The following is a 16744-nucleotide window of genomic DNA, read 5'->3' as shown; positions in this document are numbered from 1 at the left end:
CAGGGCATGGACTGCCTGGCTTGGGGGGCAAGAGGGAATCTGGGGGGGGCATGGGAGGCAGAGTTGCACCCCATCAAGGGCCAGTGGGAGGAGTAGCCCCCTTCACTGAGCCCCCCAGCTCTGCCCCCTCTCCTGGGCCCCCAGCCCCTTCCATAGGGCTCTGCCCCCCTTAGAATGGCTCCCACCTCCGCATCAGCCCCTCCTCCAAGACCTGGGGGGGGAGGTCAGACCCCTAAGAGTCTGGACCCCCACCCGCAGCCCCCCTCCTCCCAACTGCCCCACCCCAAATCATGCTCCCAATGAAACCCACACGTGCCAGGCAGAAGCAGGGGGGCTCTTTAATTAGGTACAAGCTGGGAGGTCTGGGGGCAGTGGTGGATGAGAACGCGGTCTGGGGGGCCCGGCTTGAGCCCCCGCCATAAAGGGCCCAGGCATCCCACAGGCCCCCGCAATGGACAGATGGATGGGAGGGTGACAACGAGTGACAGAGCCCCCCGGAAACCGGGTTTTCGGGGTCCATTGGCAGCTCAGAGACCTTCGCCCTGGGGGAGGGGAACCAGAGATCCAGGAAGTTAGTCACCAGGTATTTACCCAGTTCCCCACATGCCCCAGCTGGGTAGTTACCCAGCTCCCCGGGCGCCCCCCAAACCGAGTATTTACCCAGCTCCCCGGGTGACACAAACCGGGTACTTACCCAGCTCCCCGGGCGCCACAAACCGGGTACTTACCCAGCTCCCCGGGCGCCCCCCAAACCGGGTATTTACCCAGCTCCCCGGGTGCCCCCCAAACCGGGTATTTACCCACCTCCCCGGGCACCCCCCAAACCGAGTAGTTACCCAACTCCCTGGGCGCCCCCCAAACCGGGTAGTTACCCACCTCCCCGGGCACCCCCCAAACCGAGTAGTTACCCACCTCCCCGGGCGCCCCCCAAACCGGGTAGTTACCCACCTCCCCAGGCACCCCCCAAACCGAGTAGTTACCCACCTCCCTGGGCACCCCCCAAACCGGGTATTTACCCACCTCCCCGGGTACCCCCCAAACCGAGTAGTTACCCACCTCCCTGGGCGCCCCCCAAACCGGGTAGTTACCCAGCTCCGCGGGTGCCCCCCAAACCGGGTAGTTACCAAGCTCCGCGGGCGCCCCCCAAACCGGGTAGTTACCAAGCTCCGCGGGCGCCCCGCAAACCGGTTAGTTACCCAGCTCCCCGGGTGCCCCCCAAACCGAGTAGTTACCCATCTCCCCAGGCACCCCCCAAACCGAGTAGTTACCCATCTCCCCAGGCACCCCCCAAACCGAGTAGTTACCCACCTCCCCGGGTGCCACAAACCGGGTAGTTACCCACCTCCCCGGGCACCCCCCAAACCGAGTAGTTACCCACCTCCCTGGGTGCCCCCCAAACCGGGTATTTACCCAGCTCCCCGGGTGCCCCCAAACCGGGTAGTTACCCCGGAACCCCCCAAACCGAGTATTTACCCAGCTCCCCGGGCGCCACAAACCGGGTACTTACCCAGCTCCCCGGGCGCCCCCCAAACCAGGTATTTACCCACCTCCCCGGGCACCCCCCAAACCGAGTAGTTACCCACCTGCCTGGGCGCCCCCCAAACCGGGTAGTTACCCACCTCCCCGGGCACCCCCCAAACCGAGTAGTTACCCACCTCCCTGGGCGCCCCCCCAAACCGGGTAGTTACCCACCTCCCCGGGCACCCCCCAAACCGGGTAGTTACCCACCTCCCCGGGCACCCCCCAAACCGAGTAGTTACCCACCTCCCTGGGCGCCCCCCAAACCGGGTAGTTACCCAGCTCCGCGGGCGCCCCCCAAACCGGGTAGTTACCAAGCTCCGCGGGCGCCCCGCAAACCGGTTAGTTACCCAGCTCCGCAGGTGCCCCGCAAACCGGTTAGTTACCCAGCTCCCTGGGCACCCCCAAACCGGTTAGTTACCCAGCTCCGCGGGTGCCCCGCAAACCGGTTAGTTACCCAGCTCCCTGGGCGCCCCCCAAACCGGGTATTTACCCAGCTCCCCGGGCGCCCCCCAAACCGAGTATTTACCCAGTTCCCCGGGTGCCACAAACCAGGTATTTACCCAGCTCCCCAGGCGCCCCCCAAACTGGGTATTTACCCAGCTCCCCGGGCGCCCCCCAAACCGGGTAGTTACCCAGCTCCCTGGGCGCCCCCCAAACCGGGTAGTTACCCCGGCCCCCCCAAAACCAGGTAGTTACCCAGCTCCCCGGGCGCTCCCCAAACCAGGTAGTTACCCAGCTCCCCGGGTGCCCCCCAAACCGGGTAGTTACCCACCTCCCCAGGCGCCCCCCAAACCGGGTATTTACCCAGCTCTCCGGGCACCCCCCAAACCGGGTATTTACGCAGCTCCCCGGGTGCCCTCCAAACCAGGTATTTACCCAGCTCCCCGGGCACCCCCAAACCAGGTATTTACCCAGCTCCCTGGGCGCCAACCCAAACCGGGTATTTACCCAGCTGTCTGGGCACCCCCCCAAACTGGGTAGTTATCCAGCTCCCCGGGCACCCCCCAAACTGGGTAGTTACTCAGCTACCCGGGTGCCCCCCAAGCCAGGTATTTACCCAGCTCCCCCAGCGCCCCAAACTGGGTATTTACCCAGTTCCCTGGGCGCGCCCCAAACCGAGTATTTACCCAGCTGTCTGGGCGCCCCCCAAACCGGGTACTTACCCAGCTCCCCGGGCGTCCCCCAAACCGGTTAGTTACCCAGCTCCCCCGGAGTCCCAAACCAGGTATTTACCCAGCTCCCCGGGCGCCCCCCAAACCGGGTAGTTACCCAGCTCCCCGGGCCATCCTGCAAGCCAGGTATTTACCCAGCTCCCCGGGTGCCCCCAAACCGGGTAGTTACCCAGCTCCCCAGGCGCCCCGCAAACCGGGTATTTACCCAGCTCCCCGGGCACCACAAACCGGGTAGTTACCCACCTCCCCGGGCGCCCCAAACTGGGTAGTTATCCAGCTCCCCGGGTGCCACAAACCGGGTATTTACCCAGCTCCCTGGGCACCCCCAAACCGGGTATTTACCCAGCTCCCCAGGTGCCACAAACCGGGTATTTACCCAGCTCCCGGGGCGCCCCCAAACCGGGTATATACCCAGCTCCCTGGGTGCCCCCCAAACCGGGTATTTACCCAGCTCCCCGGGCGCCCCCCAAACCGGGTAGTTACCCAGCTCCCTGGGCGCCCCCCAAACCGGGTAGTTACCCCGGCCCCCCCCCCCAACCGAGTATTTACCCAGCTCCCCGGGCGCCACAAACCGGGTACTTACCCAGCTCCCCGGGCGCCCCCCAAACCGGGTATTTACCCAGCTCCCCGGGCGCCACAAACCGGGTACTTACCCAGCTCCCCGGACGCCCCCTAAACCAGGTATTTACCCAGCTCCCCGGGCGCTCCAAACCAGGTATTTAGCCAGCTCCCCGGGTGCTCCAAACCAGGTATTTAGCCAGCTCCCCGGGCGCCCCCCAAACCGGGTATTTACCCAGCTCCCCGGGTGCCCCCAAACCGGGTAGTTACCCCGGAACCCCCCAAACCGAGTATTTACCCAGCTCCCCGGGCGCCACAAACCGGGTACTTACCCAGCTCCCGGGGCGCCCCCCAAACCGGGTAGTTACCCACCTCCCCGGGCACCCCCCAAACCGAGTAGTTACCCACCTCCCTGGGCGCCCCCCAAACCGGGTAGTTACCCACCTCCCCGGGCACCCCCCAAACCGAGTAGTTACCCACCTCCCTGGGCACCCCCCAAACCGGGTATTTACCCAGCTCCCCGGGTGCCCCCAAACCGGGTAGTTACCCAGCTCCCCAGGCGCCCCGCAAACCGGGTATTTACCCAGCTCCCCGGGCGCCACAAACCGGGTAGTTACCCACCTCCCCGGGCGCCCCAAACTGGGTAGTTACCCAGCTCCCCGGGCACCACAAACCGGGTAGTTATCCAGCTCCCCGGGCGCCCCCCAAACCGGGTATTTACCCAGCTCCCCGGCCGCCCCGTAAACTGGGTTTTTACCTAGGTCTCCGCATGCCCCAGCCGGTATTTACCCAGCTCCCCGTGGGCCCCAGCCAGGTATTCCCCAACCCCCGGGCGTCTCTCACCTGGCGTTCGGCTGGCTTGCGGCAGTCCCCGCACACGGTGCCCAGTAGCCCGTTGAGCACCTGCAGGGTGCACAGGGCCAGCTCCATGGCCCCCAGCCCCAGGGTGACGGAGAACAGGACCACGTGCCACAGCACCACCCGTGGCGGAGTCACGCACAGCTCCCACAGCGTCCGGTTCGCCAGGTAGTTCTCGCTGTGGGGCGGGGGGACACAGTCAGGGTGAGGCGGCTCAGGGAGCAGAGCGGGGGGGGAGTGTGATCCTGGGCGGCCGAGGTCAGGGAGGGGGGCAGCGAGTGGAATCAGAATTGGGGGCAGGAGTGGTGGGGGAAGGGGGCAGGGAGCGTGGGAGTTGGGGTGCTATCTTTATGAACCTCCCTTCCCCACGCCTGCCTTGTTTTCCCCAGGGGGTTCCTGTTGGCCTTGGGGTGGGGTGGGAGCGAGGGAGGGGGTGCGCCCCCAGCACTGCCAGGGGAAATTTTGGGGCATTGCGGAGGGGCAGACCTGGGTCCATGGGGTGGGGGGGACCTGGATCTGGGGGGAGGCAGGATTTCTGAGAGCTGTGGAAGGGGGAGGATTCCGGTGAAGGTTAGGAGCAGGGCCGGCTTTAGGCCAATTCAACCAATTCCCCTGAATCGGGCCTCGTGCCTAAGAGGGCCCCGCGCCCAAGCCCCGGCACAGCATGACGGCAGGAGCCAGTGCGCCGTACCGGGGTGGCCCGGCTTCCCCAGGGGGCAATTTAAAGGGCCTGGGGCTCCCAGCATGGGCTCGAGACCCAGGCCCTTTAAATTGCCACCAGACCCCCACTGCTGGAGCCCTGGGGTAGGGCTGCGGGGCTCTGGGGGCTATTTAAAAAGTCCGGGGCTCCCGTTGCTTCTACTGCCCCGGCCCTTTAAATAGCCGCTGGAGCCCCACCGCTTCCCCAGGGCTCCCGCAGCTATTGAAAGGGCTGGGGCGGTGGAAGCAGGGGAGCCCCGGGCCCTTTAAATAGCCCCCAGAGCCCTGGGATAGCGGGAGACTCCGGGGGCTATTTAAAGGGCCGGGGATCCAGCTGCCTCTGCTGCACCCCCCTGCCCACACCAGCCCTGCACCCCCTGCCCTGCCTGCAGCCAATCCCTGCTGCTCCCCCCTGCCTGAAGCCAGCCAGTCCCGCACTCCTCTGTCTCCAGCCCTGCCAACCCCTGCCGCACCCCCCTGCGGCCCTGCCTGAAGCCAGCCAGCCCACCCCACACACCCCTGTCTCCAGCCAGCCCCGCACCCCCTGCCCTGCCTCCAGCCAGCCCCATGTCCACTGGTGCCCTGCAGTTCCCAGGGCAGTAACCCTGCACACCTGCTTCAATGAGGGGGGCAGGGAGCAGCTGGGACCCACACATGTGCACACCACTAGCGTGACCAGACAGCAAGTGTGAAAAATCGGGACAGGGGGTGGGGTGTAATAGGATCCTATATAAGAAAAAGACCCCAAAATCGGGGCTGTCCCTATAAAATCAGGACATCTGGTCACCCTAGCACACCCTCAGGGAGTGGCGGGGACCCACACACGTGAAACGGAGCTCATTAATAACCGATCAACAGCATATATGATGCAATGTACATAATATATAATTTTATTATTTATACAGTTATGGAAAGTAAATAATACATGGAAGAAATGAAAGGCTTTTTTGTACATGTTTTTTTTGGGGCCCCGCCAAAAATGTTTGAATTGGGCCCCGCACTTCCTAAAGCCAGCCCTGGTTAGGAGGGCCAGGGTTGTGGGGGGGGCAGGATTTGGGGGGCTGGGCGGGTCAGGGTTGGGGTTGTGGGGGGCTAGAGTTTTCGGGTGTCAGGCTGGGGGGCTCCCAGCTCCCGGGGCTCCCCACCAAGATTATTATGGGATGGAGCAGGGCCCCGCCCCCTTACCTGATGTCCTGGAAGGGCGACCCCCATGTCCCCTCAGCATCCTGGCAGAGGGGCCCCTTGGCCAGGCCGGTGGCAGACACAACCAGGCAGTAAAACCCCCCCAGGACGCCCCATAGCGAGCAGAACACGGAGCGCAGCATCTGTGGGGGGAAACGGGGGGTTGTGAGAGCAGAGAGCAGCCCCCCCGCTCCCCCACTGCCCCCACCTCATCCCTTACAGTCCCCACACTGCCCCCCAACTGCCCACCTGCCCCAGGAAGGAGGGTCCGTACCCGGCACCGGTTCCCGCAGCATCCGACTCCACAGCAGCCCTTCCCCCCGGCGCGGATGGCCGAGAGCCCGGGGCAGAGAACCTGAAATGGGGGGGGGGGGGGACACAGATCAAAACCAGCAGCTCCTAAGCCCCCCCCCCGCCCCCCGCAATCAGTCCCACGGGCCCATCCGGTGTCAGGCAGTTCCCCAGGCCCCTCCCGAGTGGCTGTGTCACCGGTATCGGCCGATAAGGCCCCGGTATCAGCCGCCTGATATCGGCAGCGCCAGGGCAAAGGGCAAACGGGGTGTACTTGGTCGAAAAAGGAAGCTAGCAGTGGGGGGAAGCGCTGGCACGGGATGCTCCCCAGCACGCACAGCCCCACCCCCAATCAATACGATTCCCTGTGGGGAAGGGACCATGTGTGAGGAGGGTGGGAATGCGCGAGAAATTGTTATGCGGCCTAAGTGTGCCTCAGTTTCCCTCTGGGCTCTGCCTTGCTGTGCCCTGAGCATCCAAGGGGGGAGCAGAGGCACCAGAAGAGACAAGGGGCAGTGAACCCCACCAAGCCACTTATCGCCAAGAGATTCCCCCATCCCCCACTGCTCTGCAGGGAAATGAGGAAAGGCCCCGAGCCGGAGGACCTAAGGCCAGGCGGCTGGGTTAAGAGGGGAGCTCTCCGGGAATGTCTACACGGCACAAGCGCTGGCTCCGGTTTGAGACCTAGCCCCCGGCGCTTCCATCCACACACAAATCTGGGGCAGCGAGCACTCCGGGCCCAGATCCTGGGGCGGGGGGTGGTGTCTCAGGAGCCTGCTGCAATCTGGATCGGACCCCAGTGGGTCCCGGCAGAGGGGTCTGGCTCGGTGGGACGCACAAGGTCGAGCATGCGGAGGGCTGGGGACAGGAGACTCGGCCGTGGAGGCGGTGAGGCTGCCTGGGCCGACCCTGAAGGAAGAATGGGACCGACCCAGCCTGGTCCCTCCAAGGGGCAGTTTAAAAGCCGGGCTGTAGTGCCGAGCCCGTGGATCCGGGACACCCCATCAGCCGGGGGGTCATTACCGGTGACAAGGACTTGCCCGACGGGTACGTGTCTGGCCAGTGATCAAGAGAACAGAGGTCGCTGGGCGGAGCTACGGACCCCGGGGTGGCCGTGCCCAGGAAGGGGCAGGTCGGGACGCTGTTAGTGGCAGCGGTGGGATACAGACCTGTAGCGGAAACCAGCCCAAGCAAAGTTTCCGCGCAAGGTATCTGGGGGTGGGGATGTCTTTGGGTCCTCGTCCAATGCGTACCCCCGTCACCGATTCACAGGGTCTGTGCCACGCCCCAGCCTTTACCCAATGTCCCAGGAGCAACTCCGAGAGCGTGCCGGACGCCCCCAGCACCTCATGTCTTCACCCGCCAGCTGGGGGCTGTCGCTTGGCCAATGCGGGGCGGGCGAAGGAGTCAAGGTTCGGTCCTCGAAGCTCCCGCTGGAGCTTCTCCGCGACTCGGCCCCGGGTCTCCCCGGGAGGGAATCCGATGAGCGTGTCTCTCCCCACGGGTCGCACGTCCCTGTCGCACACAGGGCTGCCGAACAACGCGTACCCTGGAGCAACCCCCGGCGATCACCGCATCTCCCCTTTCCCCCCACGCCCCACATGCTGGCAGCACCCGGGGGAGGGGGGCAGAGAGACCGGGTCGGCAGGGGGGACGTGCGCACGGATGGAGGGCCAGGCAGACAAAGAGGTGGGAACATGACATGCGGGGAGGGACAGACAGATGGGGGACGCAGCTCGGAGGGGCAGACAGATGGTGGGGATGTGGCTCGGAGGGACGGGCAGATGGGGGGACATGGGACAGACACGGGGACACGGCGCAGAGGGACAGACAGACGGGGGGATGCAGGACAGACGGAGGGACAAGGCGCAGAGGGAAGGGCAGATGGGGGGACATGGGACAGATGGAGGGACAAGGTGTGGAGGGACAGACAAATGGGGAGATGCGGGACAGAGGCGCACACAGACGGGGGGACAAGGCACGGAGGGACGGGCAGATGCGGGAGACATGGGACAGATGAAGGGATGCGCCTCGGAGGGACAGACAGATGGGGAGATGCGGGACAGAGGGACAGATGGGGACAAGGCGCGGAGGGACGGGCAGATGGGGGGACATGGGACAGACGGAGGGACAGGGCGCAGAGGGATGGGGAGATGCGGGACAGATGGGGGGGAATGTGGCTCGGAGGGACAGACAGACGGGGAGATGCGGAACAGAGGGACAGATGAGGGGGATGCAGGACAGATGGGGAGACACAGGACAGAGGCGCACACAGATGGGGGGACGTGGCTCGGAGGGACGGACAGACAGGGGGATGTGGAACAGAGGGACAGATGGGGGGACGCGGAACAGAGGGACAGACAGACAGGGGGATGCGGGACAGAGGCGCACACAGATGGCGGGACAAGGTGCGGAGGGACACGTGGCCAGGTGTGCGCAGGGATAGCCAGTTGGACAGACGGGGGGACCCAGCGGCCTGGACAGACAGAAAGCCCTGAGATGGGCGGGAGCTGGGTGGGACAGGAGGACAGACACACGAAGCTGAGGCCCGGCGGGGGGAGTGGGGCGGGAGGTCGTTCTGGCTCAGGGTCCCCTCCCCCCGTGCTGCTCCACTCACCATGAGCCCCCCGCCGACCAGGCCCCCCATCAGCCAGACCTGCAGGGTGAGGTGCTCGGTCCAGCCCGTCTCCCCGTTGGGGAACATCAGCAGGACGTTGGCCACGATGCAGCCCAGCGCCATGGGCACCAGCGCCAGCCCCACGAGCCGCGAGCAGCGCCCCGTGCACATGGCTCGGGAAGGGGCGGGACGTCACTGCCTGGAGCCGGGGGGAGATCGGGGCACCCGCTGCCCGGAGCCGGAGGATTTGGGGGGGCCGCTGCCCGGAGCCGGAGGATTCCCAGTCGCGTCTCCCTGGCCTGGGCTGTTTGCTCTGCGATAAGCCGGGCAAAGGGCTGGGGCGGATGAAACGTCACCACCCCCCCGGTGCCAGGGGGAGAGTCGTGGCTCGGCCTTGAAGTGTGTGTGTGTGTGGGGAAGCTGGTGTTGGCCCGGCTGGGGAGGGTGGGGGGGTGATGTCAGTGCCGGGTGGTGGGGGGGGCAGGGCCGGGGGGGGGGACCCGAGTGGGACAGTAATGAGGCGCAGGCTCCATTAGCCGGGGTGGGTTTATTAGTCCCCCCTCCCCTCGCCGCCCCCCCCCCTCATTTGCGCCGGCGGCCGCTGCGGTTCTGCCGCTTCTCCTTCCGGCGAGCGCGGCCTGGGCCCGGCTCCTGACGGGTGGGGCTGGGGGCAGGGGGCGGGGCCGGCCCCGGGAGCTGCCGTACCCCCCCCGCGCCCCCTTTGTACAGCAGGTGGAAGATGAAGGCGTTGGAGTACCTGGGGGGAGGGGAGGATACAGGGGTCAGAGGTCATGGTAACGGTAGGCAACAGGGGTCGGGGGTCATGGGTGGGTGAAGGTCAGGGAGAGTCAAAATAGAGTGGTGAGGGTCAATAGGTCAGAGGTCATGTTATGGGGGTTAAAGGTCACGGAGAGGGGCTGAGGTCACAGGTCATTGCAATGGGCACAGTGACGCTGGGGTCAGAGGTCACAAGAACGGGAGACAATGTCATGGGGTCGGAGGTCACACAGGTGGTGGATGACCTGGGTCAAAGGACATTCTGTCAAGGCCGAGGGAAGGGTCACTGGTGTTGGGAGAGTCAGAGGTCATTCTAATGAGAACATGGGGTCAGAGGTCATTCTAACGCATTACGCCCCCCCGCCATACTACTGGGGTCAGAGGTCATTCAAATTCAGAATGAAGCATGGGTGAGAGGTCAATTGATGAGGCAGCCCAGGGGTCAGAGTTCAGCCGAATGGAGATAATTTTGGAGGGGGGTCAGATTAACGGGGGGGGGTGTGCGGGTCATAGGTCACTTGTGACGTACAAGGGGTCATAGCGCAACCAGGGTCAGAGGTCAGGTTAATAATGACTGAGGGGGTCAGAGGTCACATCAAGGGTGGGGGTCAGAGGTCACCCTACAGCCACCACTGGGGTCAGAGGTCATTTTAGCATCCGCCCCCTTCCCTCCCGATGCCCGCCACCCCCCGGCACCCACCAGGGCATGGCGTTGTCGATGCCAGCCTGACGGAAGGGCGAGCGGAAGGGGTTGACGTGGGCCGGTCCGGCGCTGCCCCCCGTCGCCATGGAGACCGTGGCCTCGTCCACCGCGCAGCTGTACTCGCTGCACTCCGTGAAGTAGGCCGGGACCCGGAGTGCCTGCGGAGGAGACGGAGACACGGGGAGCCAGGCGTCCGGGGACCCAGGCGTCCGGGGATGGAGCTGCCGGGGAGGGGACCCGGGCATTTGGGGCCAGAGTCGCCAGGGACCACCAGAGGGCCGGGAGGTTGGGGGTTCAGAGGGGCGGTTGGGGGGGTTTGGGGGGCACAGGGGGGCCCGGGTGCAGTGGGGGAGGGAGGGTTTGGGGGGACCCGGGGGGGCCAGGGGCTCCCACCTGCAGCCGGGGCAGGGCGCTGAGCCACGTGTCCTTCAGTGCAAAGCCGGAATTGAACCCTGAGAAATAACAGGGGGGGGCCTCAGGGGTCTGCCACAAACGGGGAGACCCCCCGGGGGAACCCCCCTCCTCCCTCGAGGAACCCCTCCCCTCACTGTCAGCCCTCCTCCACCCCGGCCTGTGCCACCCCCATGCATTGGGGTTTCCCGGGTGTCCCCCCTAGAAAGCCCCCTCTCCCCTCCCTGCCACACAGCCCCCCCAGGGCCCCCAGATTGGGCCCCTCCCCCCCAACAGCCCCCCAGGGTCCCCCTCCCTGGCCTGAGCCCCTCCCCCCCCAACAGCATCCCAGGGTACCCCTCCCTTCCCTGTGCCCTGCCCCCCTGTGCCCCACCCCCCAGACTCCCCCCCCCCCCAGCCAGGGCCCCCCCGGAGGACTCACCGATGACCAGGTCGGGTTTGGGGCCTGGCAGCAGGGGGGTGGGCTGGGCGCAGAATTTCAGCTGCAGCCCCCCCCGACCTCCCTTGGCCTTGGGGGCGGGGCCGGGCCAGATGCGCACCCCCTGTGCCTCCTGGGGGCGGGGGAGAGACGGGGGGAATCAGCCATGGGGGGGTTGAGGCTTGGGGCTCCCCCTCCTCCCGCCCCCATGGCCCCCCCCTCACCGTTCTCTGCAGCAGGACCTGCTGCCCGTCGGCCTCGGGGGGCAACACGCCCCCACGAACAGCAGCTCCAGCGACACGTGGGGCAGCAGCACCGACAGCTCCTGGTGGCCCAAAGGGGAGGGGGGGGTCACAGATGGGGCCTGCTCTGAACCTGCCCTCCGAGGGGGGATGTCTGCCACTGCCCCCCCATGCGCACGGCAAGCCCCACACAGCCCCACGGTGCCCCCCTATGCTCACCAGAGCACAGCCCTGCCCCACGGCGCTCCCTGCTCCCCATACCCACCAGAGCCCAGCCCTGCCCCACGGCACCCCCTGCTCCCCCATACCCACCAGAGCCCAGCCCTGCCCCACGGCGCTCCCTGCCCCCCCATACCCACCAGAGCACAGCCCTGCCCCACGGCACCCCCTGCTCCCCCATACCCACCAGAGCCCAGCCCTGCCCCACGGCGCCCCCATACCCACCAGAGCCCAGCCCTGCCCCACGGCGCCCCCTGCCCCCATACCCACCAGAGCCCAGCCCTGCCCCACAGCGCCCTATGGCGACCCCCGCGCACCCAGAAGAGGGGGGCCATGTCCGATTCCTTCCCTGTCTCCACGATGTGAATCCGCAGCGACTGTTTGTTCAGGATGTTCAGCTCCGGGACTGGGGGTGGGGGGCAGAGCAATGGGGGGGTCAGAAGGGGGCAGGGGACCCCCCCAGTCCCCAGACCCTCCTTCCAGGACTGGGGCTCCCCCACCCCTGCCCAGACGGTGACCTCCGCCTCCCAGCCCCCCCGGGCCCCACTCACAGTGCCGGGGTCCCCCTGCCCCCCGGATCCCTCCCACTCACAGTGCCAGGGTCCCTCGCCCCCCGTACCCCCCCACTCACACTGCCGACCCCCCCCGACCCCCAGACTCCCCTCTCTCTCAGTGCCGGGTCCCCCGCCCCCTGTGCCCCCCCACTCACACTGCTGACCCCCCCCCGCCCCCCGGACTCCCCTCTCTCTCAGTGCCGGGGTCCCCCGCCCCCCGTGCCCCCCCACTCACACTGCCGACCCCCCTGCCCCCCGGACTCCCCTCACTCTCAGTGCCGGGCCCCCCCGCCCCCCGGCCCCCCCCCACTCACACTGCCGACCCCCCCCGCCCCCCGGACTCCCCTCACTCTCAGTGCTGGGCCCCCCCGCCCCCCGGGCCCCCCCCACTCTCAGTGCCGACCCCCCCCGCCCCCCGGATCCCTCCCACTCACAGTGCCGGGGTCCCCCGCCCCCCGGGCCCCCCCCCACTCTCAGTGCCGGGGTCCCCCGCCCCCCGGGCCCCCCCCCAACTCACAGTGCCGGGGTCCCCCGCCCCCCCCGTGCCCCCCCACTCACACTGCCGACCCCCCCCCGCCCCCCCGGACTCCCCTCACTCTCAGTGCCGGGGCCCCCCCCGCCCCCCGGGCCCCCCCGCCCCCCGTACCCCCCCACTCACACTGCCGACCCCCCCCGCCCCCCGAGCCCCCCACTCACAGTGCCGGGGGACGAGCTGGGTGACGATGTAATAGACGCTCAGGGGGTAACTGAGCAGCGCCGCCAGGGGGAGCCCAGCGGGAGCCCCCGCCACGCGTAGTACTCGCGCCACGAGCCTGGGGGGACACGGGGGTCAGCCCCCCCCGGGACCGGCCCCTCCCCACGGGACCGCCCCCCCCCCCGGGACCGACCCCTCCTTCCCCCCCCCATGGGACCGGCCCCTCCCCATGGGACCGGCCCCCCCCCGGGACCGGCCCCTCCTCCCCGGCCCCCCTGGACCGGCCCCCCCCCGATGGGAGCGCCCCCGACGAGCTGTGACTGGCTCCTCCCCCTCCCCCAGAGCTGGGACCGCACCACCCCCAGCTGCCATTGGCCCCTCCCCCCAGCTGCCAGGCCCCGCCCCCCCGAGCTATAACCCGCCCCTCCCCCATCTCACTGAAATAGGTCCTGGGTGCAGGGGGCTCCGGGGAGGTGGGGGGCAGAGCCGCCCCCCCCTCCAGCCTCAGTGCTTCGAAGGGGTTACCTGGGCGGGAGGGAGGGAAAGGTGGGGTTATGGTGGGGACAGGAGCCGGCGCCCCCAGAGGGGACAGGCCCCCGGCCCCCCATGCTCACCGCTCTGCAGCAGGCCGGGTCTCCAGTCCTTCTGGCCCCCCAGCCCCACGCCATAGTCGGGGGCCCGGACCAGCATGCTCTCGTGGGCCCAGTACCCCCGCGTCAGCCCCCGGGCGGCCAGGAACCCCTCCCTGTTGAACCCGTCGCTGGTCACCTCTGCAAGGGAAATGGGGGGCCGGGACACCCCGATAAACCCCAGCTCTGTGCACCCCCACATTTCCCACCCGGAGCCCCCCCTTCCCGTGCCCCAATGCCTCCTGCCCCATGCCCCCTTCCTTTCCCCTGCCCCAGCGCCCCCTGCCTGGTGCCCCCTTCCCTGCCCAGCCCCCCCACCGAGAGCCCCCCTGCCCCAGCACCCCCTGCCCCAGCACCCCCTGCCCAGTGCCCCCTTCCCTGCCCAGCCCCCCCCACCGAGAGCCCCCCTTCCCCTGCCCCAGTGCCCCCTGCCTGTGTAGATCAATCTCTGATAATTTTCATATGACTTTACATTGCGCCTCTTCATATAACCTTGTGGTGGGTCTACCCACGTGTGACCTCTGTTTTCATGGGACTTTGTATCAAAGCCTCATTTAGAAACTTTGCATTGCCCTTGGTATAATATTATAGCCCCTAAGGATAGAATAAGATAGAAGAAAATTTTCTTTTTGCTAGCAGTAGAACAAGAGCTCTCCCCCCCCCCCCACTCTTAATCAATTGCCCTGTTGAATGAATGAGGTGTGGATGAGCAAGGCATGGAAGGCAGCACCTCCAGACAGCCTCAACTGTTGGAGAGGGGCTGGGAGCCAGACCCAAGGACAATAAAACGTGTCAAGTGGGCTCATGAAAGACAATCAGACATACTGACGGCCTGGGGGGTTAGAAGCAAGCACCTTCTTTTGGAAACACCCTCTTTGCAGCATTGGGACAACACTCAAAAGAAAGCAGCACAAAGGACCAATGGACACAGACACAGAGTTTGAATCTGGTCTAGATTTGCATAAGAGAAAAGCTGCTATAAAAGTGAGGTGTCTTGCAGAGGACCCCGGGTCTCGTCTTGTCAACATGGGAGCATCGATCCGGATCGGCAGAAGCCCGGCTCCACCCCCTCCCCCATCTAACTCACCTGGCCAGTGAAGTTAAGGGGAGCAGCTAGTTGGTAACAACAAGACGGAGTGTGTTTGTGTTTGTGTGTGAGTGTAAGTGTAATATATGCGTATGATACAGTGTTAATGAATACATGTATCACTAATAAATGTGGCGTTCTGCCTTATTCCCCCGGAAAAGATCCTGTGCAGTACTTTAAGTACAACACCTGGTGCCCCCCAGTGGCCTCTCCCTGCCCAGCCCCCCACCTGGCAACCCCCCCACCCAGAGCTGCCCCTGCCCAGGGCCCCCCATGTCCCCCTGCACCCCACCCCCAGTGCACTACGGCCCCGTCCCCCTGCCCCCCCCGCCACGTTCCCCTGCCCAGGGCTCACCGGCGGCGAAGGTGAAGGGCAGGTCGGCCAGCTGGCGGGCGCGGGCCATGTACCCGGCCATGCGGGGGCACCAGGCCCGGTGGGCCGCGTCCTCGGGGCTGCGGGCCCAGTCGGCCGCCCGGCACCGCTCGGAGCAGTACAGCACGGCCCGGCACTGCTGGCTGTGGGGGGACGGGACAGATAGGGGGGCTCAGAGCTAGCCCGCGGCCCCCTCAAACCCTGGCCCGGGCACAGGCCAGGGGGGCGGGCAAAGGTCACCCCGGGGAGCTACAGGGTCCCGCCACCACCACCCCACGCTCACCACGGCACCAGCCGCCCGTGGAACCCATGTCTCTTGCACACGTGACAGGCTCGCACGCGCATGGAGGGCAAGGTGAAGGTGGGTTTCGGCCCCCAGCCCCTCATGGGGCCCAGGCTCAGTCTGACCCCCAGCCGGGGCAGCAGGGGCTCCAGTGACCTGTGGGGAGAGGCAAGGGGGAGGGGTCAGTGAGGTGGGGGATGGGCACGCAACCCCTCCGCCGCCCGCCCGCTCACACTCACTTGTGCAAGGTGGGGTCCCCCACGGCCAGCAGCCGGGGCCGGCGGGGCTCCCCCCCGCCCATTGGACAGGCCATGCTCTGGCAGAGCAGACTGAACGCCAGCTGCTCCAGTGGGGGGGGTGTGGACGGCTTGGGCGGGGCCCCGGCCCCCAGCTGGAAATCCAGGCCCATCACCGTGCCGTGCTCGTCTGTAACCAGCAGGAGGCGCTCCACATGCACCAGGGCCTGGCCTGGGGGGAGGGGGGCAGAGGTGAGACCGGCGGAGGGCGGGGTTCAGAGCCCTGGGTGTGGGGCAGGGGATAGGGAGGGGCCCAGCAGGGGTGGGAAGATAGGGGGATGGGCAGGGGGGTGCCTGGGGAATAGGGGGTGTCTGGCAGGGTTGGGGATAGGGGGCCAGGCAGGAAACCCCACAGGAACGGGGGGGCAGATGGGGCAGGGGAGGGGGCAGACGGGGGAGCTCCACGGGGATGGGGGGCCTGGTGGTGGGATGGAGGCAGGGGCAGGCAGGGGAGGGGGGCAGACGGGGAAGCCCAGAGAGGGGCGGGGGGCTGGGGAGAGGGGCCCAGGCAGAGGAGGGGGCAGATGGGGGAGCCCCATGTGGGACAGGAGGCTGGGGAGAGAGGGGCAGGCAGGGGAGCCCCACGGGGACAGGCAGGGGAGGGGGGCAGACGGGGGAGCCCCATCGGGATGGGGGGCCAGGGGAAAGGGGGCAGACAGGGGAGCCCCGAGGGGGGTGGGGGGCTGGGGGGTACCTGTCTCTGGCCCCTCGTCCTCCTCGTCCAGGCTCAGGAAGGTGACCGCCCGCTGCAGGTCCCGCAGTTGCAGGGCGTCCTCCCCGCAGAGCCGCCCCCGGGGCTCCCCCCGGACCCCCCCCGGCAGCGCCAGCCCCAGCCGGGAGTTGGCAGCAGGTGCAGCAGCCAGAGGGCGGGGTCGGGGGGCAGGCGCCGGACGTGCCCCTCCTGGCGCCGCTGGTGCTGCCTGTCCCGGGGCCCCCCGGCCTGGGACCGGTGCCAGGCGAGCAGCAACTCGGCCAGGTCCAGCACCTCAGCCCGGTACCCTGTCACGAACTCCATCCTGGGGGGCGGGGGGGTTAGAGCAGGGAGCCCCCCAAACCTCCACCCCGCACCCCCAAACCTCCACCCCGGTACCCCGTCACGAACTCCATCCTGGGGGGATGTGGCCGGTTAGAGCACGGAGCCCCCAAACCTCCACCCTGCG

The 16744-nt window shown here is 67.2% G+C and overlaps 2 protein-coding genes across 2 annotated transcripts; both read right to left on the bottom strand.

The window, feature by feature from the left end:
- Positions 1-313: 313 nt before the first annotated feature.
- TM4SF5 (transmembrane 4 L six family member 5) lies at positions 314-9222 on the bottom strand. The gene is made up of 5 exons (XM_005313905.4): positions 8899-9222; positions 6265-6345; positions 5994-6133; positions 4095-4287; positions 314-542 (listed from the first exon to the last, which is right to left on the bottom strand). Exons 1-5 carry the CDS (start codon positions 9067-9069, stop codon positions 528-530), a joined length of 600 nt encoding a protein of 199 aa, XP_005313962.2. The 5' UTR covers positions 9070-9222; the 3' UTR covers positions 314-527.
- Positions 9223-9410: 188 nt separating this feature from the next.
- On the bottom strand, positions 9411-16691 carry ZMYND15 (zinc finger MYND-type containing 15). Its single transcript, XM_065570391.1, is given in 16 exon segments — positions 9411-9655; positions 10376-10536; positions 10772-10830; positions 11211-11340; positions 11432-11478; positions 11481-11532; positions 11986-12074; positions 12919-12984; positions 12987-13191; positions 13335-13441; positions 13531-13686; positions 14988-15148; positions 15289-15444; positions 15528-15756; positions 16279-16569; positions 16661-16691. Coding segments are annotated over 16 exon segments (2115 nt in total). The 3' UTR covers positions 9411-9480.
- Between the last annotated feature and the right edge of the window lie 53 nt (positions 16692-16744).

Source organism: Chrysemys picta, chromosome 16 (assembly GCF_011386835.1).
Source record: "Chrysemys picta bellii isolate R12L10 chromosome 16, ASM1138683v2, whole genome shotgun sequence".
Taxonomy (NCBI): Eukaryota; Metazoa; Chordata; order Testudines; family Emydidae; genus Chrysemys; species Chrysemys picta.
Note: the sequence above shows the minus strand (reverse complement) of the source record. Positions and strands in the feature narration are given on the sequence as shown.

Coding starts and splice junctions, on each gene's coding strand:
- TM4SF5 (XM_005313905.4), bottom strand. CDS start 9,069: ATGTGCACGGGGCGCTGCTCGCGGCTCGTGGGGCTGGCGCTGGTGCCC. Junction 6,346..8,898: donor TGGTCGGCGGGGGGCTCATG/GTGAGTGGAGCA, acceptor CCCCCATTTCAG/GTTCTCTGCCCCGGGCTCTC. Junction 6,134..6,264: donor GCTGCGGGAACCGGTGCCGG/GTACGGACCCTC, acceptor TTCCCCCCACAG/ATGCTGCGCTCCGTGTTCTG.